The sequence below is a fragment of the Nicotiana attenuata genome, unplaced genomic scaffold (genome assembly GCF_001879085.1).
Source record: "Nicotiana attenuata strain UT unplaced genomic scaffold, NIATTr2, whole genome shotgun sequence".
Taxonomy (NCBI): domain Eukaryota; kingdom Viridiplantae; phylum Streptophyta; class Magnoliopsida; order Solanales; family Solanaceae; genus Nicotiana; species Nicotiana attenuata.
Window position 1 is genome coordinate 467,509 of NW_017670655.1, and position 16,537 is coordinate 484,045.

A 16,537-nucleotide genomic window follows, 5' to 3' on the forward strand; every position below is an offset into this window, starting at 1 on the left:
TACGAAAGAAACTTCATTATCTCCACTTTGTTATTTTTTATGCACATTCATTACTCATAATTTTAAATTTTCTGATTTGGATTCATTTAAAGTATCGATATCTTAAACCCCATTTTGTGATTTTTGTTGCAGGTGAAAGATAGAGGTTAAATTTTTGCCTAATAGAGTTGAGGATGCAGCAAATGAAGCAGTTGAGTGCAAGTGGTTAGTCTCTCCTCTGGTAATGAATAAATATCTCTGACATACGAAAATATAAATTTATGTTAAGTTGGTGTGTATTCCTTAATTATTTTGTTCTTTTGATTTCTTAAAAATTTATATTTAAAATACCTTCACGAAACCTTGTATTCTTATGATTATTATGATATTCTTGTAATAGCCAATTGCATTTTTGCAATTAAATTGAATTATTTACTTAGCGCAGTTCGTTTGTATTGGCTTCTTTGCTATTATATTTACGGATTATCTAAAATAAAGGAACCTTAGCATCTAAGGTATCCACGAACATATGGGGTAAGGTTTCTTCTTTTATAGAATTTGCTAAGTAAGATCAACATTCATTATTTTAGAATTTGCAATTAAATTTTATGTTATAACTAACTAAAAATACATTTTTAATAATATTTATATTATTTTAAGCATTAGGGGTTGCCCAAAAACTAGTAAAATAATAGGCATGAACTCATGCACAAGCCCCCTCAACAAACATAAACATTTGCAATATCCCGCAAAACTTGAACAGCTTAGTAGTGTTGGGAGACCATACGTTTCGCAACAGAGAGAATTTGTACCCATTTCAACCATCCATATGGAACTATCTCCGTTGTTGTAAAAGGCAAAGCTTCAACACAAGCTTCCAAGAACATTGAATGTGAAAAGCATGAGCCAAAAGCAACGAATCAGGGACATCCATTGCCACAATATGATGTAATAGTGATGCAATATCTCTGTAATTGCACAATATTTCATAGAACTAACTCTTCTTGGAGTTGGAACATGGGATTATGAAAGAAAGGCCATTGAAGGTGCTTGTGAAGGCTCAATTTATGAAGCACAGAAGCAGTGAAAAAGGCTAATTCATGTACAATTTGATGATCGACGGAGATCTTTTCCTTTAAAGCATAACTACAATCTGCACATAAACTAAAGATGATTCTAGCTAACGAATATTGACTTTCCATGCTTAACTTTAATCTTCCTCAACTAAAGTGCCAAACAACTGAATGCCCGCATTGCATGATATACCATCTTTAATTTTGAGGATCACTAAAGTCATTTTTCCACCGTGCAACACATGTTTGTTGTAAAGTTTAGTCTTAGACATTAAAACTTGCGGCTAATGAAATATAATTTCATACTAGTAAGCATTATTGGAAAACAATTCTCGGTGGTCATTCAAGTAAAAGTGCATTGCATAAAAATCGCTATTCTATTTTTTGTCACTTAAAATCATTTCACTATTGCCTAATTAACTAAAGAATAGAACGGCCGAAAGGTAACTCTTCTCTCACTTCACTATTGCCTGATTAACTAAAGAATAGAACGGCCGAAAGGTAACTTTTGTCTCACCTGAAAGCTTCCTGAGTCAAATGTAAATTAACCTGTTTTGAAAAACAAGTCACAGGGTCAAGTCTATAATATGGATATAAAATAGGTTAATTAGAATTAGGGTTGTTTTATTTAACATATTAGGTGATTTGGAGAGCCACGTCAGCTTTTAGGTGAAAGAAAAGTTACCTTCCGATCAACTTTATTTTTAACCAAGTGACAGAAAATAGAAATGCCTCGATCAACTTTATTTTTAACTAAGTGACAGAAAATAGAAATGCCTCTTTTGTGCAATGAATTTGCATTTGAATAACCACTTTCCCAGCAATATTAATAATTTTGTTAGAACGGATAGGCAGAAGGCAAACTATTGCTGACGAGTGACGTTCCTAATCACCTTATCCACTTGAATTTTTTCGATGCTACAATACGTGTTCGAATTTTCTCAGTCGTATCCTGTACAATAAGTTTTCTTGTTCCACTGATAGATTAGATAACTCATTAATTGAAAGGTAAACCTTTAACCTCGTTGCAATTTAAACTTTATGATGAATGTATTTGGTTCTTTCATTACCATTCACTAAGTGACTCGAGGCTAATTCCTAGGAGTGACTCAAGGCGACTCTATCGGCAAAAGAAATATAATTGCGTCATATGCATAGGCAAAGTTCGTATTATAAAGGGGCGTCCTCTTAAATATAGACTTTCACAAATTTCTTATCAGCACCCTCTTTGTTAATGCTCGTGAATTCAAACACCTTTCTCTTACACATTCTGACACTTCCACTCTCTCCACACTTGTTCTCCAAATGGTAGCACAATGGGAAATCAGAAGACCTCTATCTTCTCTCTAGCATCGTTTGGATGTTCATTCCGGTCGACTTTCTCTCTAGCCATACATATTCCCCTTCCACACCATAAAATATTCAACACATTAGAAGGTATTTTGAGGCTATTCGATCCACTGCCACAACCCTCGAAGCTCTTTTTCAGTCTTTCGGCACCTATCTTCACAATAATGGTCCCTTACATCTATGGTAATCCTACAATTACTACTGCTAAGTTACTTGTCTGGGCTCAGGATAAATCTCTGCACATGGTGTCAAATGATTTTATCATGTTGATGAGGTGATAAGTCTGAAGATCTCAACTTTCAACATGGCTCAATGTCTTATGATGTACTTTTTTTTTTCTTCTTATGATGTACTTAATATCTGATATCCTACTACATTGCTAATCCTATAGAACAATCTGTACAACGAGAGAAGATCTTACACATCATAAGAAAAGTTGGAAAAGGTTCTTACTGTAGACAATCTCTTCAGGAGGCTTCTTTAGATCTCTATCTCTCGATCAGCGATTGTGGATATCTAGTTCAACACCGCGGAGCAATCATTTAGCCTTAGCCTTTTCGGCCTCGCAAACGGGCCAACAAAATCATGGTTATCTTCCAATAATCATACTCAAAAGGTGTTGGTACACTCTAACTGGTATAGCATGGCCATCTAGCACTAATGTTCCTCAACCACCATCAACAACAAAAATGTGCCTCAATCGGAAATTGGAGGATAGCGACGATACACTTGCCAAGAAATTTGAGGCGTTTCTAAGATTGCAATCGGAAAGCCACCACATCCGTGATATCTTCACTGTCTTTATATGATTATATCACAATCAATGTCCACATGGGTATTCCATTAGAAATTTAGAATGCTTCTCATGGTGCATGAATGAAGCTGTAACAAAGCATGTATGAGACAGTCCAACACGGATTTGCCAGCTGCCTGTGATAGGAAAAAGAAAACTTAATTAGATAGTTCTTGCAAAGCAACTCCCACTAGATTAAGAAAACTTTTCGCCTTTTGATCTAGTTGTCTTACTCGTGGGCCTTGTAAATGGAACGGAACCTCCAGGATTCAATAGGAAAGGCAAAAAGTATCGGAGGCAAACTCATCATGCTTAAGGATAGTCCTTATCAGGTAACTCTGAACTCTTCTCTTCCCCCATTTAGATCTCTAAGTGCATTGGGAGGTATTATGCTTTTTTTTTTGTAGAGCAAGGAGATAAATGTCCAATACTCATGACGGGGAAGGGTTATTCCCCACAAAAATAAATAAATAAAATTGTATTTTCTTGTATAACAACTGAAGAGCAACACCTAGATGTTACACCCAACTTCCAGCTATGCTAGTGTCTCTCAGTTTTTTCAGTTAAGCACGGAATATAGATGATTTTCTTTTCTCTAGTTTCAGTCAAATGAAATTAGTTAGCTAATGTTCCTTGTTCTTAAAACCAAGCATACTCTTTCGGAATTGAAGAAAACTGCAAACTCTCGATTAACCGACATAGTACAAGGTAGAACGTCGTATAGCTTATTTTTCCTTCTGCTTGCACACTTCTCTTCCAGTTAATACGATGACTTTCAAATCGTCAATTCATACTGACAGCAAGAGTTTTGGTTCCCAAATATATGAAGTTACAAAATTATCCTGTTGAGACATACTTTAACCAATAGACTCCGGAATCGTTGTTGATCTAGTGAACAATTCTGTATCAAGAGCTAAAATCTACTCTTATAAGTAGCTGCAAGGAGGCAAATAATCACTCACCAAGGGCATATTTACGTAAAATACTGGTTCTTAGCAACAATATTAAAGAGGATCTTCAATATCAGAGCTTTCAAGAGTAGTGATGTGTTTCCTAAATGAAGAAGCTGCTTCTTCCCTGTGGTCCAGCTGCCCCAGCTTGTCATATACAATGGCCATCAAGTAAAAAGCTTCTGCTGCCAATTTGTGATACTGCATAAGAAAATTCATTGTCATGTCAGAAATTTATCTTTGCTTTTATTGGGGGGCAGTGGAGGGACGGGCAATTGTGAGCCAAGCGAAGGCATGTCCCACTTTACCAGAAAACAGAAACAGTTCAGTGCACTCACAAGTGGGAATTGGATTCATTGTGATAGTTAGTGTATGTTCCTCTATTATGGTAGTCTCATTTTTTTTTAATTGAAAGCCATCAGCCAGGGAAAGGATCCGGAGGTGTTGGGGGTTTGGCTTGACCCCTACCATGTACATAGAAGGTAAAAGATGACAAAAGAGAAGGGGGGCCATGTACCTGACCTTCCATAAGCACTAGACTGCAGCTGAGACAGCCTTCAAAAAACTCATGAAAGAGCTAATCATATGCAGCTTCTCTTCCATGAGGAAAGAAAATACATTAACTTACAAAAAATGGCTTTGTCAAATCTACTTCTTATGCTAGGCAACCGTCATTTATCCACGTGAAAAGGACCCTTAGCTTCTCTAGGCAATTGCTGGAATGTGTAGCAGTATGAGGATATGAGCTATTGCCACTGTTTGCAGCTTTTTTGGCAAGAAGATCAGCCACTCGGTTGGCTTCTCTATAATAATGGGTAATTCGAACTTCTTCCTGGTCTAGAATCTATTATGGTAGACAATCAAACTTAAGTATGCCGAGAACTAGATTCTTCAAGCACTTAAGTAGGGATTTACAATTCTGACCTAACGTATTGACCTTAAAATGATAAAATTAAAAAAAAAATGTTGCGACATCACCTATTAGATTCACAAAGAAGGTTTAGTTGAGCTGATCATGTGCAAATTCCAAATTGTTTTCCCTATTTCTCAGAAAAACAAGTCAAAGCTAAGATGAATAGGTTAAAAAAATATGTAAAACATTGCTCTACAAGATTGCCTTTGGGCGGGGCATGAAGTTAGGAGCTCACCACAACAAAGCTTTTAACCTAATCTTTCTTTTATTGTTAGGAAAGGCTAATCATATTCAAATATGATAGCAGAAAAGCCAATGAACTCCTATTGTTTACTATCTTGTGAGAATTACAGTACAGAAATCCAGAATATAGGCAAGACAAATATGCCCAACGCACTAGTTCATCTAGACTGGCAATACCTGTTAAGACAAAAAAATTAGAACCTAGCGCGGCATTAAAACTGGAAGCAATCACATGATTAGCAATCTAGTAGCACTCGTCATTTCAGCCGCCTATTTTAATTTTATGTATTACAAAATTAAGCTTGGATATCTCAACTGTATACATTTAGGCACAATAATCACTTCTAATTTCGTTTCACCTTCACCTTTCTCATGGAACTACACTGGTAGTGCTTATACTATGTCTTACTTCTACTTATCTTAAAATCTTTTATTCTCTAGAGTATCTCTCCATGGTTCCTACTTCTGGTTGACGCCTAGAGAATTAATGGAAGAAAATATGATAATTTACAATGGAATTGGATGCAAAATGCCAAATCTAGTGCTACACAAACAGCATTGGTTACTCCACGTTCACGAGAATTGATGAAATAAGAGTAAATTTTGCAGATTAAACATCTCCGGCGATTTTATCGAATTCAGCTAACAAATAGAAGCTGGAGTCCGAAAAGTATTCTGCAAGGCCCAGAATGGAACATGGATTTACTTTTCTAAGATTTGGAACAACAAAACAAGTATGATGGAAAAGAAAATAGGGTGGATCGGGGAGGGAAAGACTTAGTATATTTTAAGGAAAATACTTTCTTTGAAGAGGGTCAGGAAAATGGAGAAAGTTAATTCACGTACTTTAATCTTTTTCTCTTTTCCTTCACCTGACTCAATTGGTTCTCAATTCTGAAGAGCATCTAGTTCACCTAATTGAACCCTAATCTTATAGAATTGCTTCTTTTCGGCCTCAGCCCTTTCATTTCTTTCCGTTAATCTCACATAATTGGTAATTACAGTTTACAGAATTGTACCTTTCTTTACTTTCTCTTTTTAATTCTCCTTCAACTCACTCAAATGATAATTTTAGATAGTTATGCCTTCGTGTTTCTCATTTACACTCTACTTTTAACATGTTTTTATTTTGTATAGCAGGCTTACAGCTATTTGTCCATATATGTGAACACAAAAAAACCTCACTAAAACACACACACACACACACATTTGCTTAGAGTAGAGGCTTTTTGACAGGGTAAAGAAAACATTGTATTTAAGAAAGAAAGATGAATTTCACAGAATACAACTTTTGTATCTTCTAGATATTATTTCACTTAGCTATTGATGTATATCATTTCCCACAACGTAATCCAATGTACTTCTCTTGTAGCATATTAATACACAATGAAGAATTTCAAATTTCTTGGAACCAAAACTGAAGTCTTTTAACTAGAGTATAAATGTCATTGATTTGAATACCAAATTGTCCATATTGACTAACCTCTATAAGTTCCAGGTCTTCGGAAGCCTGCCTCAACGGTTCAAGTACCATCTCTGGTTCTTCAGATACTGAGAACAATAAGTAACACTAAGCAATGGTCAAAAATTTAAGAAGATAGCGCAACAAGAAAATTCAGCAGCTACTTAATTTTCAATTTCTAATTGACTTGCACGTCTCTGTGTGTGCATTAATGGGAGGTAGAGTCTCAAGTGAGGTACAGGGCAGGATGATGTAATTCTTGCAAGGAAAGGCCACATAAGACTTCATAAGACTATATTGATACACTTATACCAGCTAAATCCCAAAATATATTATTTTCAATTTAGGTTATAATTGTTTTCAAGTGGAACTAGTTTGTCCTTGTCATTTATATTTGACTCAAATATGGTAAATCATATTCAAAGAGCGGCAAATTAATCATAAAAAAATCTCAAGGTCAAAGGATATATGAACCATGGGAGGTGGGAATGGAGGGCAGCTTGATTGGGAAAGGGGAAAGGTAGATGGCAAGTCATGGCTGGAGATGAGGCAAACTATTGGAGTGATTGGCAGGTTCTCCTGTTCCATTCTGATTCATAAAATCGTAGGCATTCACAAGAGCTATAATTGCTAAAAAAGAGTCCTTACGCAAAAAACTGCCCAAATTTCTCTTAATCCTCTGATTATCACTTATGATGGACCATGTAATCCATTACTTAAAAAACGTAATTTGCAAAATGTGGAGGCATTTGCATCATTTGGGTGACATGGACAAGAATTATATATGAGGTTGAAAACACAGGATGTAGTTAAAACTCAAAAATGAAGAATTATATATGAGGTTGAAAACACAAATGAGATCTGATTAGAGCACAAGCTAATGAAAAGTCATGTTTACACTAAGTATAGCAAACAGGTGGAGCACTAAAATTCCGATAAGGCACCTGAAAAGCTCGAGTCAGCAAGATAGCATTTTGCTTCAGTGATAAAGGCCCGAGCACGAAGCTCCAAACCACCGTGACCAAGAAGTACAGGAAATGCCCCATGTATGAGAGCCAAAGCTCTTTTTGCATGACTTGATCCAAGTGAGAGCCAAAGCTCTGCCAGCGTCAGCGTAGCAGATGCTTTGAGAAGGTCTAAGTTGAATGAGTTACAAAAGGAAAGGCTTGCCAACGCGTACGGAATACCTAAAACAGCATTTCCTGATCTCTGAAATGGATGAACATAGTTATATTACATCTTGATCGTGTCAGAGAAAGGAAAGAGTGTGGGCTCAGTAGTTCAAGTTTTACAAATCCAATAGTGAAGATGCATAAGCGGTAAAAGAAGTTCCATCTCTTCTGACGAGGTGATATTTTTTATAAGAAAGTACTTGCATGTGAGCAAAAATATTGATTAACAGTAAATCAATACCTTGTGTATCTCTGCAAGTAAAAGAAGAACAGTGGCATTCTCGACTTGTAAACTGAATTTGTAGCACATACAGAAGAGAGAGTGTGCGATAGCTGCTGCCTGGAAGAATCATATGCACAAGAATGGAAATTAAGAAATTCTTTAGATGCTTATTGCCTTTGGCCTCTGTCACTGTTCAAACTAGAGCAAATTATTGCCTATAGCTTAGAAAATCAGAAAAGGATGAAATATACTTTAGCACCACAGCACAATATCAAGTTATCAGATGTAAGAGAAACAAAATTTGTGAGAACTTGGGGAAAAGAGATTCAGAGTGGACTTGTCTATATAAACAAATTTCATATTCAAATATTTTCTTTTTGGTAGGTGATATTCCAATATCTTAAGGTAACAGCTCATTCAGAATAGTCTTGCAGAATGATCATTATCACCACATTGGCTGCAAGACCAAAGAGTAGAGTCGATGTGGTTAAAATCCTCGGCATCACAGGCACAGGCAAACCTGTAAGTGATCTATTCATACTCTGTTTGCAAGCATGCTTTGCAGAATCAAGCATGATCAAATATTACTAGACTTTAGAACCAAGACCAGACTTGCTGGTGCTGCCACTTTGAACCAGACCATGGCCTCGTGATTTTCATGTCCATTATCAAGAGAAAAAACTGCTCATTCCAGAAAACCATGCAAGTTTTCCAGAAAATTGAAGGCCTTGAGGACAATGAAAATGATCTATCAGTACTAATACAGGCAATGAACTAAAGAAAAAACATGATCATCAGCATAACAGTATAATGATTCACTTAGAAGAACAGCCAAAGCCTTAAAAGTGAATATATTTATGCAAATAGAATAGGGAAAAGCATAAAGAAAAACAAGAAAACTTAAATCTTTTCCTGACCAAAGAGCAAGCAACAAAGGTATCCAATTTTCTATCACAAGTGTATTTGAAAATCACCAGTTTAGGATGTACTTGACCATATTCCTTTTCATTATTCATTCACCTTTTCTTGGGAGCAAGTGGGCACATTCTTCTTTTGATTAGAAATGATAGTGCATGAGCAAAAAAATTAATCAATAAGATTCTTGCACCATCTCATTTGTTCAAAGTTCAAAAAGAGAAGCAGAAACTATTAAGTTAGCAGGTCATGTAGATATAAGAACAAGTTCACCATCCAACATATACCTTACTGAATCTACTCGAAAGAGATCTAACTAAAGGAAAGCAGACTACCTGGCTAAATTGGTTAGCTGCAATTAGTATTCGTGCATGGCGGAGGCTAGCTTCAACTTTTATCTCTATATCTACACCAGTTACTGAAGAGGCTAAAACACCTAGCTCATCACACAACTGTTGAGCAAGTTTTAAATTTCCCCTGAGAGGCAACTAATATCCAATCAGACAAGCAAAAGGAAGTTTAAAACCAAGTAAGAATAATTTTATGCAACTTGATTAGCATTAGAGAAGTCTCCTTACGTATGTAAAGCATGATCATGGAGCAATTGTAGTTTTACAAGCTGAATTTGTGACTTTGAAACGGATAAAAACTTCTCCTCCGCAAGTTTCAGAGCAGCAAAAGCTTCTGAAGGCGCACAAAAGAAGCCATTATTGAGTATGAGCAAAAAAACAAAAATAAACTATAAACTATAATATCAAGTCACTTTTCCACTTTGCTTTCCTTGTATTTTCTGAGGGACGTAGGGGAAGAGGATAAATTTTTTTAACAGAGAAAGGAAAGAAATAGATCTGCCTTCCTACTCTCACATATGTAAAAATAAAGTATGAAGGATTATATACTAATTTGGGCACAGTAAACTAAAACCTGGCATAAGACTGAAGACAAATATGGATCCCTACCCACTGATTTACCAGCAAACACTTTGGTCATAAGTCAGCAGCCTATCATGATCTATTTAAGTTCATCTGTTTCTACCTTCTCCCGACCGGATTGCACAGCAATGTTCTTCTCTACAAGAAAAGGCTAATTAGTTCTGAAGCTTTTTCCCGCACTACTTCCAAAATGCTTATTGTAATATGAACTGGTATGAGGTAGCCTAGTATTTACCGGCAACCACTTTGGCCACAACTCATTAGCCTATCACAATCATATTTCCATTTGACCTACTTCTATCTTTCTTCCGACTAAATTACACGTGAATGTTATTCGTCTCTAGAAGAGAAGGCTAATCAGTTCTGCACTTTCCTGCATTTCTGCCAAAACACCAATTTTTACTTGAACAGACATGTGTTGTCAGAAGGCTGTGTTCAGTTCTTACCAAGTTCTCTGGTAAGTCTTCAAAGATTTGTGTCCCACATTGGTTGAGGGAATAGGCTCAAGGCCCACAGTCTTTACCATGTCTCCTTGTATGATTTTAGGCAATCCTCACCACATGAGCTAACTTTTGGAGTTGAGTTAGGCCCAAGGTCCATTTTCTTAACATGGTATCAGATTCAAGCTCATACCTATTCTAGGTTTACTCAATGCTGGGCTCCAATTATATGTTTGTTCACAGTACACATGTCTAGTTGTAGTCGTGTTGGGGGAGGGATTGTTAGAGTGTCCAAATTGGTTGAGGGAATAGTTTGCGGTCTTCTTATATGGTCTTGGGTCTAATGAGCTAGCTTTTGGAGTTCAGTTACCTATGGTCCAACTATGTCTAAAAGAATGCAATTCCATTGAATAAACAAAAGAAATCAAGTAAACAATGCATCAGCAAATGACTTAAGTATAGTAACGCTCTACTACTCTCATCTATGCACCACAATGACATGAGCCAACAGATACATGTACAACTACTGTGTAGCTATGCCAATTCAAGAATACTTCTGAAGTATAAAATATTTTTAGCTAACCTTTGTATCCTTTAAATACTGCTAGATGCTGGATAAGTTTTCCATACGCTAATGCCACATCATCCAAACTGCATGCAGAAAAGAAAGCAAATTTCAGTCGAAAAATATGGAGGCACAGTTTCAAACAGCTCAACTACTTAAAAATTCATACAAGTATTACCTCGATGAGCCAGCAAAGCATGTCGCATAAAGCAGTGCATTCATTCGAGCAAGAGGTGCACTAAATTAGCATACAAAAAGAGAAGAAAATCAGTAAAGACATCTGAACTAGAATTGAGTGCTTTGCGATGTACAGATTATATACATAGCTGACAGGTGACAATAAAACACCTAAAAATGTGAACTGCATTGGAAGTTCTATCTAGCCTTCTTTGAACTGATAAAGCAGCATTTGATCTACAAGCTTATAAGGCAAACCCATCCCATTACGAGTTGGTGTTTATAATCTCCAACTGGCTTCATACTTTTGTTATTCTGGGCTACGCAAATTGGACACTGCTTTCCTATTTCCTTTGCAAATCCAAAACTTTTAAGAGAGTGAGTTGGTCCTTTTATAATAAATTAAGGTTGTGAAGAAATCTTAGATACCATTGTCATTCGGCAAGTCCTAAAACTACAGAAGAGCACACTCCCCTAATTAGGTGCTGTGTTTCATGCTGTTTAGTACATGGAACTAATGATAAATTATTAAGCTTTCTATTTAGTACTGGAGCTAACTGTGATGATCATCTTCGGCACTGCACAGGAAAACAGCAGCCATCATCCTCTTCTATGGCTTACATAGCTCTATAGCTGTATAGCTGATATAGCTCAACTTGGTAACTCTGCGTATGTGACATAGTATTCATCCTTTGGATTCCGACCACATCTCTGGTCAGTTTCTAACCTCAAATCTCCTTTAGTCTCTTCTACTGTCGTTTTAACTAAAGGATCTAAAACTATAGTTAAAGGGACAAGAAAAGCTTACAATCTTCCTTTATGACCTTTAGTTTCAGTTCATTTGGCAACTAAGTGTCCATAAAATATGTTATTTAATAGTAAACTGACCAAAAACTTCAATTTTTTTAAATGTCCTGTTTTGTTCTTGTGCAGGACTGAAATATAGGACAGATATAGCATCATAAACTGCTCACACTAAGGATTTACTCGTCCGCCTAAATTCCATTTTGGTTACCCAAAGGACTGTCCGTTTCTCGAAAAGATAAGCTTTTCCCTTACTTAAATACTTTCCCAATATTCTCCTATCAAGAGAGCACCGTGCCACATTTTGTACTTAAGTTCTTCAAATTATTCAGAAGTCAAATTCAATTTTCAAAATCTAAAAGAACTATTAAGGCCTTAATACCTGCCCGGTCAAGGTGAAACCCATAAATCGGGAAGCGAGGGAGTAATACTTGTTATTTTGCATTTGAAAGTAATGACACTTGAGGATCTTTCTAATTCTGCAGCAAAGCAGATTTGTTGCTCCTTCTTAATATCCCTTTCCCAAACATTTATCATGAGTAATGGCATAGACTGACTAACCATGCATTTTGCAAATTTCAAAATTGGCAGTGGTCACCTAGGCAGAATATTTTCATGCTTCTGAAACATCACTTCATCGTTAATTGCACAAGGAACATATCTCACATAGATAACAATACCGTACTGTATGCAGAACAAGCATGAGAACAAAGATCATCACGTCACCTGCCATAGACCTCCCAAGCAGTAGCGCGGAACAAATACGAAGAGCCTAAAAGTTGCAGCACAGATCCAGGGATGGAACATGGCTGCCCACAGAACTGGAGAGCATCAGTATTACTCCTACATTCATTCTCCTGGGAAAAGATAACGGAACCTTTTGGCTTCTTTAAGTTCCTAATCCATTGAGTACAAAAAGCCCCGTCTGAGATCATTAGTGAAGCCTCATCACCATATTCATTAATCAGATGAGAACTCAACCTCAGTTCCTGCAAAAATGAATACAATCAGGACAAAGAAATCGACAACACAAAGAGAAACTTTATACTTTAAAGATTAAGCAACGTCTATGAGCGAATATAACCTTGCAGACATTAATTGGGCATGTTGCAAGTTTCATGGAAGCTTTTGGACCAAATGAAAGCAAAGGTCTTTGCACTTGCTGCACATTAAATGTCACAAGTTAAGTTTCCTTATAAATTACACATATACAGCAACCATATGAAGAAAGCGAAAAGCCTCTAACAATACAATGTTCAGCAATGACTCTCTAATGTTCCTTGAGTTAGTTAACAATAAATACAGAGAAAATATCTGGCTCAATATCCCAGTAGAAACTAAGCATCTACAGCTGGCAAAAGGAACTATATATGTGCAGAGCATTGCAAGCGAACTTATAAGAATGTAGCAGATGACATTTAAGCCCATCTCTGGCCAGGCCTTCCGATGGTAAGTGAAGTAGTGACACTTCAACCTGCTTCAAATGCATTTCACAGAATTACTTAATCCCAAGAAAGCAGGAAATGGAAGAGAAATATTATCTCAGCTATCCGCTCTCACTTTGTTTTTACAAAATTGAACAGAAGTTTGATTTGTGATGATCTGGAAACTCTCGTTTCGGGACAAAATTCTGTCCCTCGTATTGAGCCAGTCTTGCTCGTGTGAAGTTCAAAGCAATCTCCTAGTACAACTCTGTTCACAGTTGTTGTGTGAAGGTGACTTTCGTGTTTGAACTGAAGGGAAGTGCAAGAATAAGCTGAGAAATGAACACGTTCATAAGGACCAAACCATGAACAAATTTTGGCTCTTGGAAGATGTTGACTTCTTAAAAATTAAGCATGAGCCAGGCATAAGTTCAATTACTTACAGACCTAAAATGTGAAACACGGGCAATATGACCCTGGTAATTTGACCATACTGGAATAGCTTACATTTTCATTTAGAAAAATTGACCTTTTCAAAGATGAAGTGGAAGAACTGCATATCCCTGGGCTATGCCTACAGTTTATATATGTCATTAAAAACAATAACATAATAATCTATATATAATTTCAATTCCTTTTGGTCATTTGGGTTGTGTTATATGCATGATTAGAATAAGTACAAAATGGATGGTCATATTTTTCCTTTATTTTCAAAATTAGAAGGCATACTCACAGGAGTTTAAGAAAAAATGGTGACACCACAAAAAATTAATACCTACAGTTTATTGTTTCTATTATGGTACCGATTTTTCATACACCTGCAGTTCAACTATAGAACCCAACAATTGATCTGAAACTCGCAACTTGATCAAATTACTCGCCCTGTCAGGTTCATAAACTATGAGAAGAACTTTTACTCGTAAGTATTTGTTTTAGAAATGGAAATAATTTGCCTTTTCTAATAAGGTTATTATGTGAAGAATACAACTAAAGTAACAAAGGCTAGTTTTATCCTAAAAGTTCTAATACTTCTATTTGCATTTGTTGAAGCACTCCAAGTAAAAGTTCAATAAGCATCAAATAGAAATTAATAGTCGGGCTGATCGTCAGCTAAGGGTCTGATACTGATCTTAAGTTTAAGGGATCTACAGTTGCTGTTTTAAATCTATAACAGGGATACTGGGACAGGTTGAACTAGTTTTTGGAGACATATAGTTCATTTGCTCTAAGAAATTAGTGTTTATAGCCTTTCCTTGAAGTTCTGCTTTCCTAAATATGCTTTCCTTTCTGTTTCTCTGGCGCATCACAGCACAGGGGACTATTAATGGCTTCTAAGATACAACAAGTGGACCTAAGGATGTGGTCGATGACTCCCTGGTTGTTTACCGCGATACTTTAATTGTGATGCTAATCAAGCCAACTAAGCACGTAATACGAGTTTTGTTGTGCTCCCAATCAATGTCAGAACTTAAGATCAATTTAAGGATGATTCCAATTGTAATATCACGAACCTAGAAAAGTCGAATTAGGTTTATAGGTGTAAAATCAGCAATCCTTATGTATTTGTGGTTGCCTTTAGTTGCTAATCACAATCCATATCAGATCGAGCTCGGAGTCCCATTTTCAAGGAGTTTGAGGAACCACTAGGAGGAGAGAAGAAACAATACCTCTCTAAAGGGTGTAAGTTGGAGCAGGTAATATATCAACCTGTCTACTTAAGACCTGTCTCTCAAAGAAATGCCTGTATCAAGGAGTAAGAAAATTGAGCAGCAGTATAGGTATTTTTTCAGATGGAGATGGAAGTAAGAAAAAAATTTCACCTCCTGACAGGGGTAACATCACTTTTGCCTATTAAGGATGGTCTGTTGGGGATGAGGGATGTAACAGTAATAGAGCTTTGCTTGGAAATAGTTATGAAGGATTGAGGAGGAAGAACAAAAAAGCGACATGGTCCATAGGACTTGAAGCGAATAGCGAGAAGTGAAGCGCACGCTTCTTTGAAGTTGAGCGCACAATTCATGACAGTAAAAAGATCCAAATATATATGTGAATTTAGTACTTATAATGAACAAATTGCAATTAAAATAACTAATTTAATTGTTCAATGTACAATAATGTCAATATTAATCCAACTCCTCAAAGTTAAGATTCACAGAACCGACTGCTTGTTGTTGAGCTCACTTTGCGCATCATAGTTTGAAGCGGTACTTCCATAAAGTGCATGGCTTCATCCATGAAACAATAACTTCTCGCTTCAGATCGCTAAGCGAGGAAACAATGGATTTTAATAACACCGCTCAAGGATAAGCACTTCGAGTGTAAGCTTAGTGTTGGGGCTCATGAAGCAGAAGTGGACATGAAGCTGGATACACAAGTCATTGCCAGGAGAGATAGTTTCAAATATCTTGGGTCTGTGATACAGGGAACGGGGAGATCGATGAGGATGTCGCACATCGTATTGGAGTGGGATGGATGAAATGGAGGCTCGCTTCTGGTGTTTTATGTGACAAGAATGTGCCACCTAGACTTAAAAGGCAAGTTCTATAAAGCGGTAGTCAGACCGGCCACGTATGGGGCCAAGTGTTGGCCAGTCAAGAAATCTCATGTCCAGAAGTTGAAAATAGCGGAAATGAGGATGTTGAGATGGATGTGTGGGCATACCAAGAAAGATAAGATTAGGAACGAGTCTATTAGGGACAAGGTGGGCGTGGCTCCTGTAGAAGATAAGTTGTTGGAATCGAGGCTGAGATGGTTCGGATACGTGAAGAGAAGAGACCCTGATGCCCCGGTTAGGAGGTGTGAGAGGTTGAACATGGCGGGTCAGAGGAGGGGTAGAGGGAGGCCTAAGAAGTACTGGGGTGGGGTGATTAGGCAGGACATGGCCTACTTCAGCTCACCGAGGACATACCCTTGATGGGAGGGTGTGGAGGTCGAGGATTAGGGTTGTAGGTTGACAGGAAGTCTAGAGTTTCGTCTAGTCATCCCAGTAGTATTAGTACTAGTCTTGTATTTTCCTATTCCTAGCCCCTTGCTATTTCACATTGTGTCATTATTTCCGGCGAGATTGACTCTATTCTTATCGTGTCGTATTTTTAGATCTCTGTTATTGCACGTATCTCCAT

The 16,537-nt window shown here is 37.0% G+C and overlaps 1 protein-coding gene across 1 annotated transcript in view; it reads right to left on the bottom strand.

The window, feature by feature from the left end:
* Nucleotides 1-2,098: 2,098 nt before the first annotated feature.
* Nucleotides 2,099-16,537, bottom strand: part of LOC109241942 (anaphase-promoting complex subunit 5) — a 28,555-nt gene continuing 14,116 nt past the window's right edge. Inside the window, exons 11-21 of the mRNA XM_019408770.1 lie at nt 13,076-13,153; nt 12,718-12,980; nt 11,189-11,248; nt 11,029-11,096; nt 9,652-9,757; nt 9,409-9,550; nt 8,177-8,275; nt 7,708-7,972; nt 6,785-6,852; nt 4,158-4,346; nt 2,099-3,332 (exon numbers count right to left, since the gene is read on the bottom strand). Coding sequence (XP_019264315.1) covers nt 4,200-4,346; nt 6,785-6,852; nt 7,708-7,972; nt 8,177-8,275; nt 9,409-9,550; nt 9,652-9,757; nt 11,029-11,096; nt 11,189-11,248; nt 12,718-12,980; nt 13,076-13,153 — 1,296 coding nt within the window. The 3' untranslated portion in view covers nt 2,099-3,332; nt 4,158-4,199. The remainder of the gene's footprint in view (nt 3,333-4,157; nt 4,347-6,784; nt 6,853-7,707; nt 7,973-8,176; nt 8,276-9,408; nt 9,551-9,651; nt 9,758-11,028; nt 11,097-11,188; nt 11,249-12,717; nt 12,981-13,075; nt 13,154-16,537) is intronic.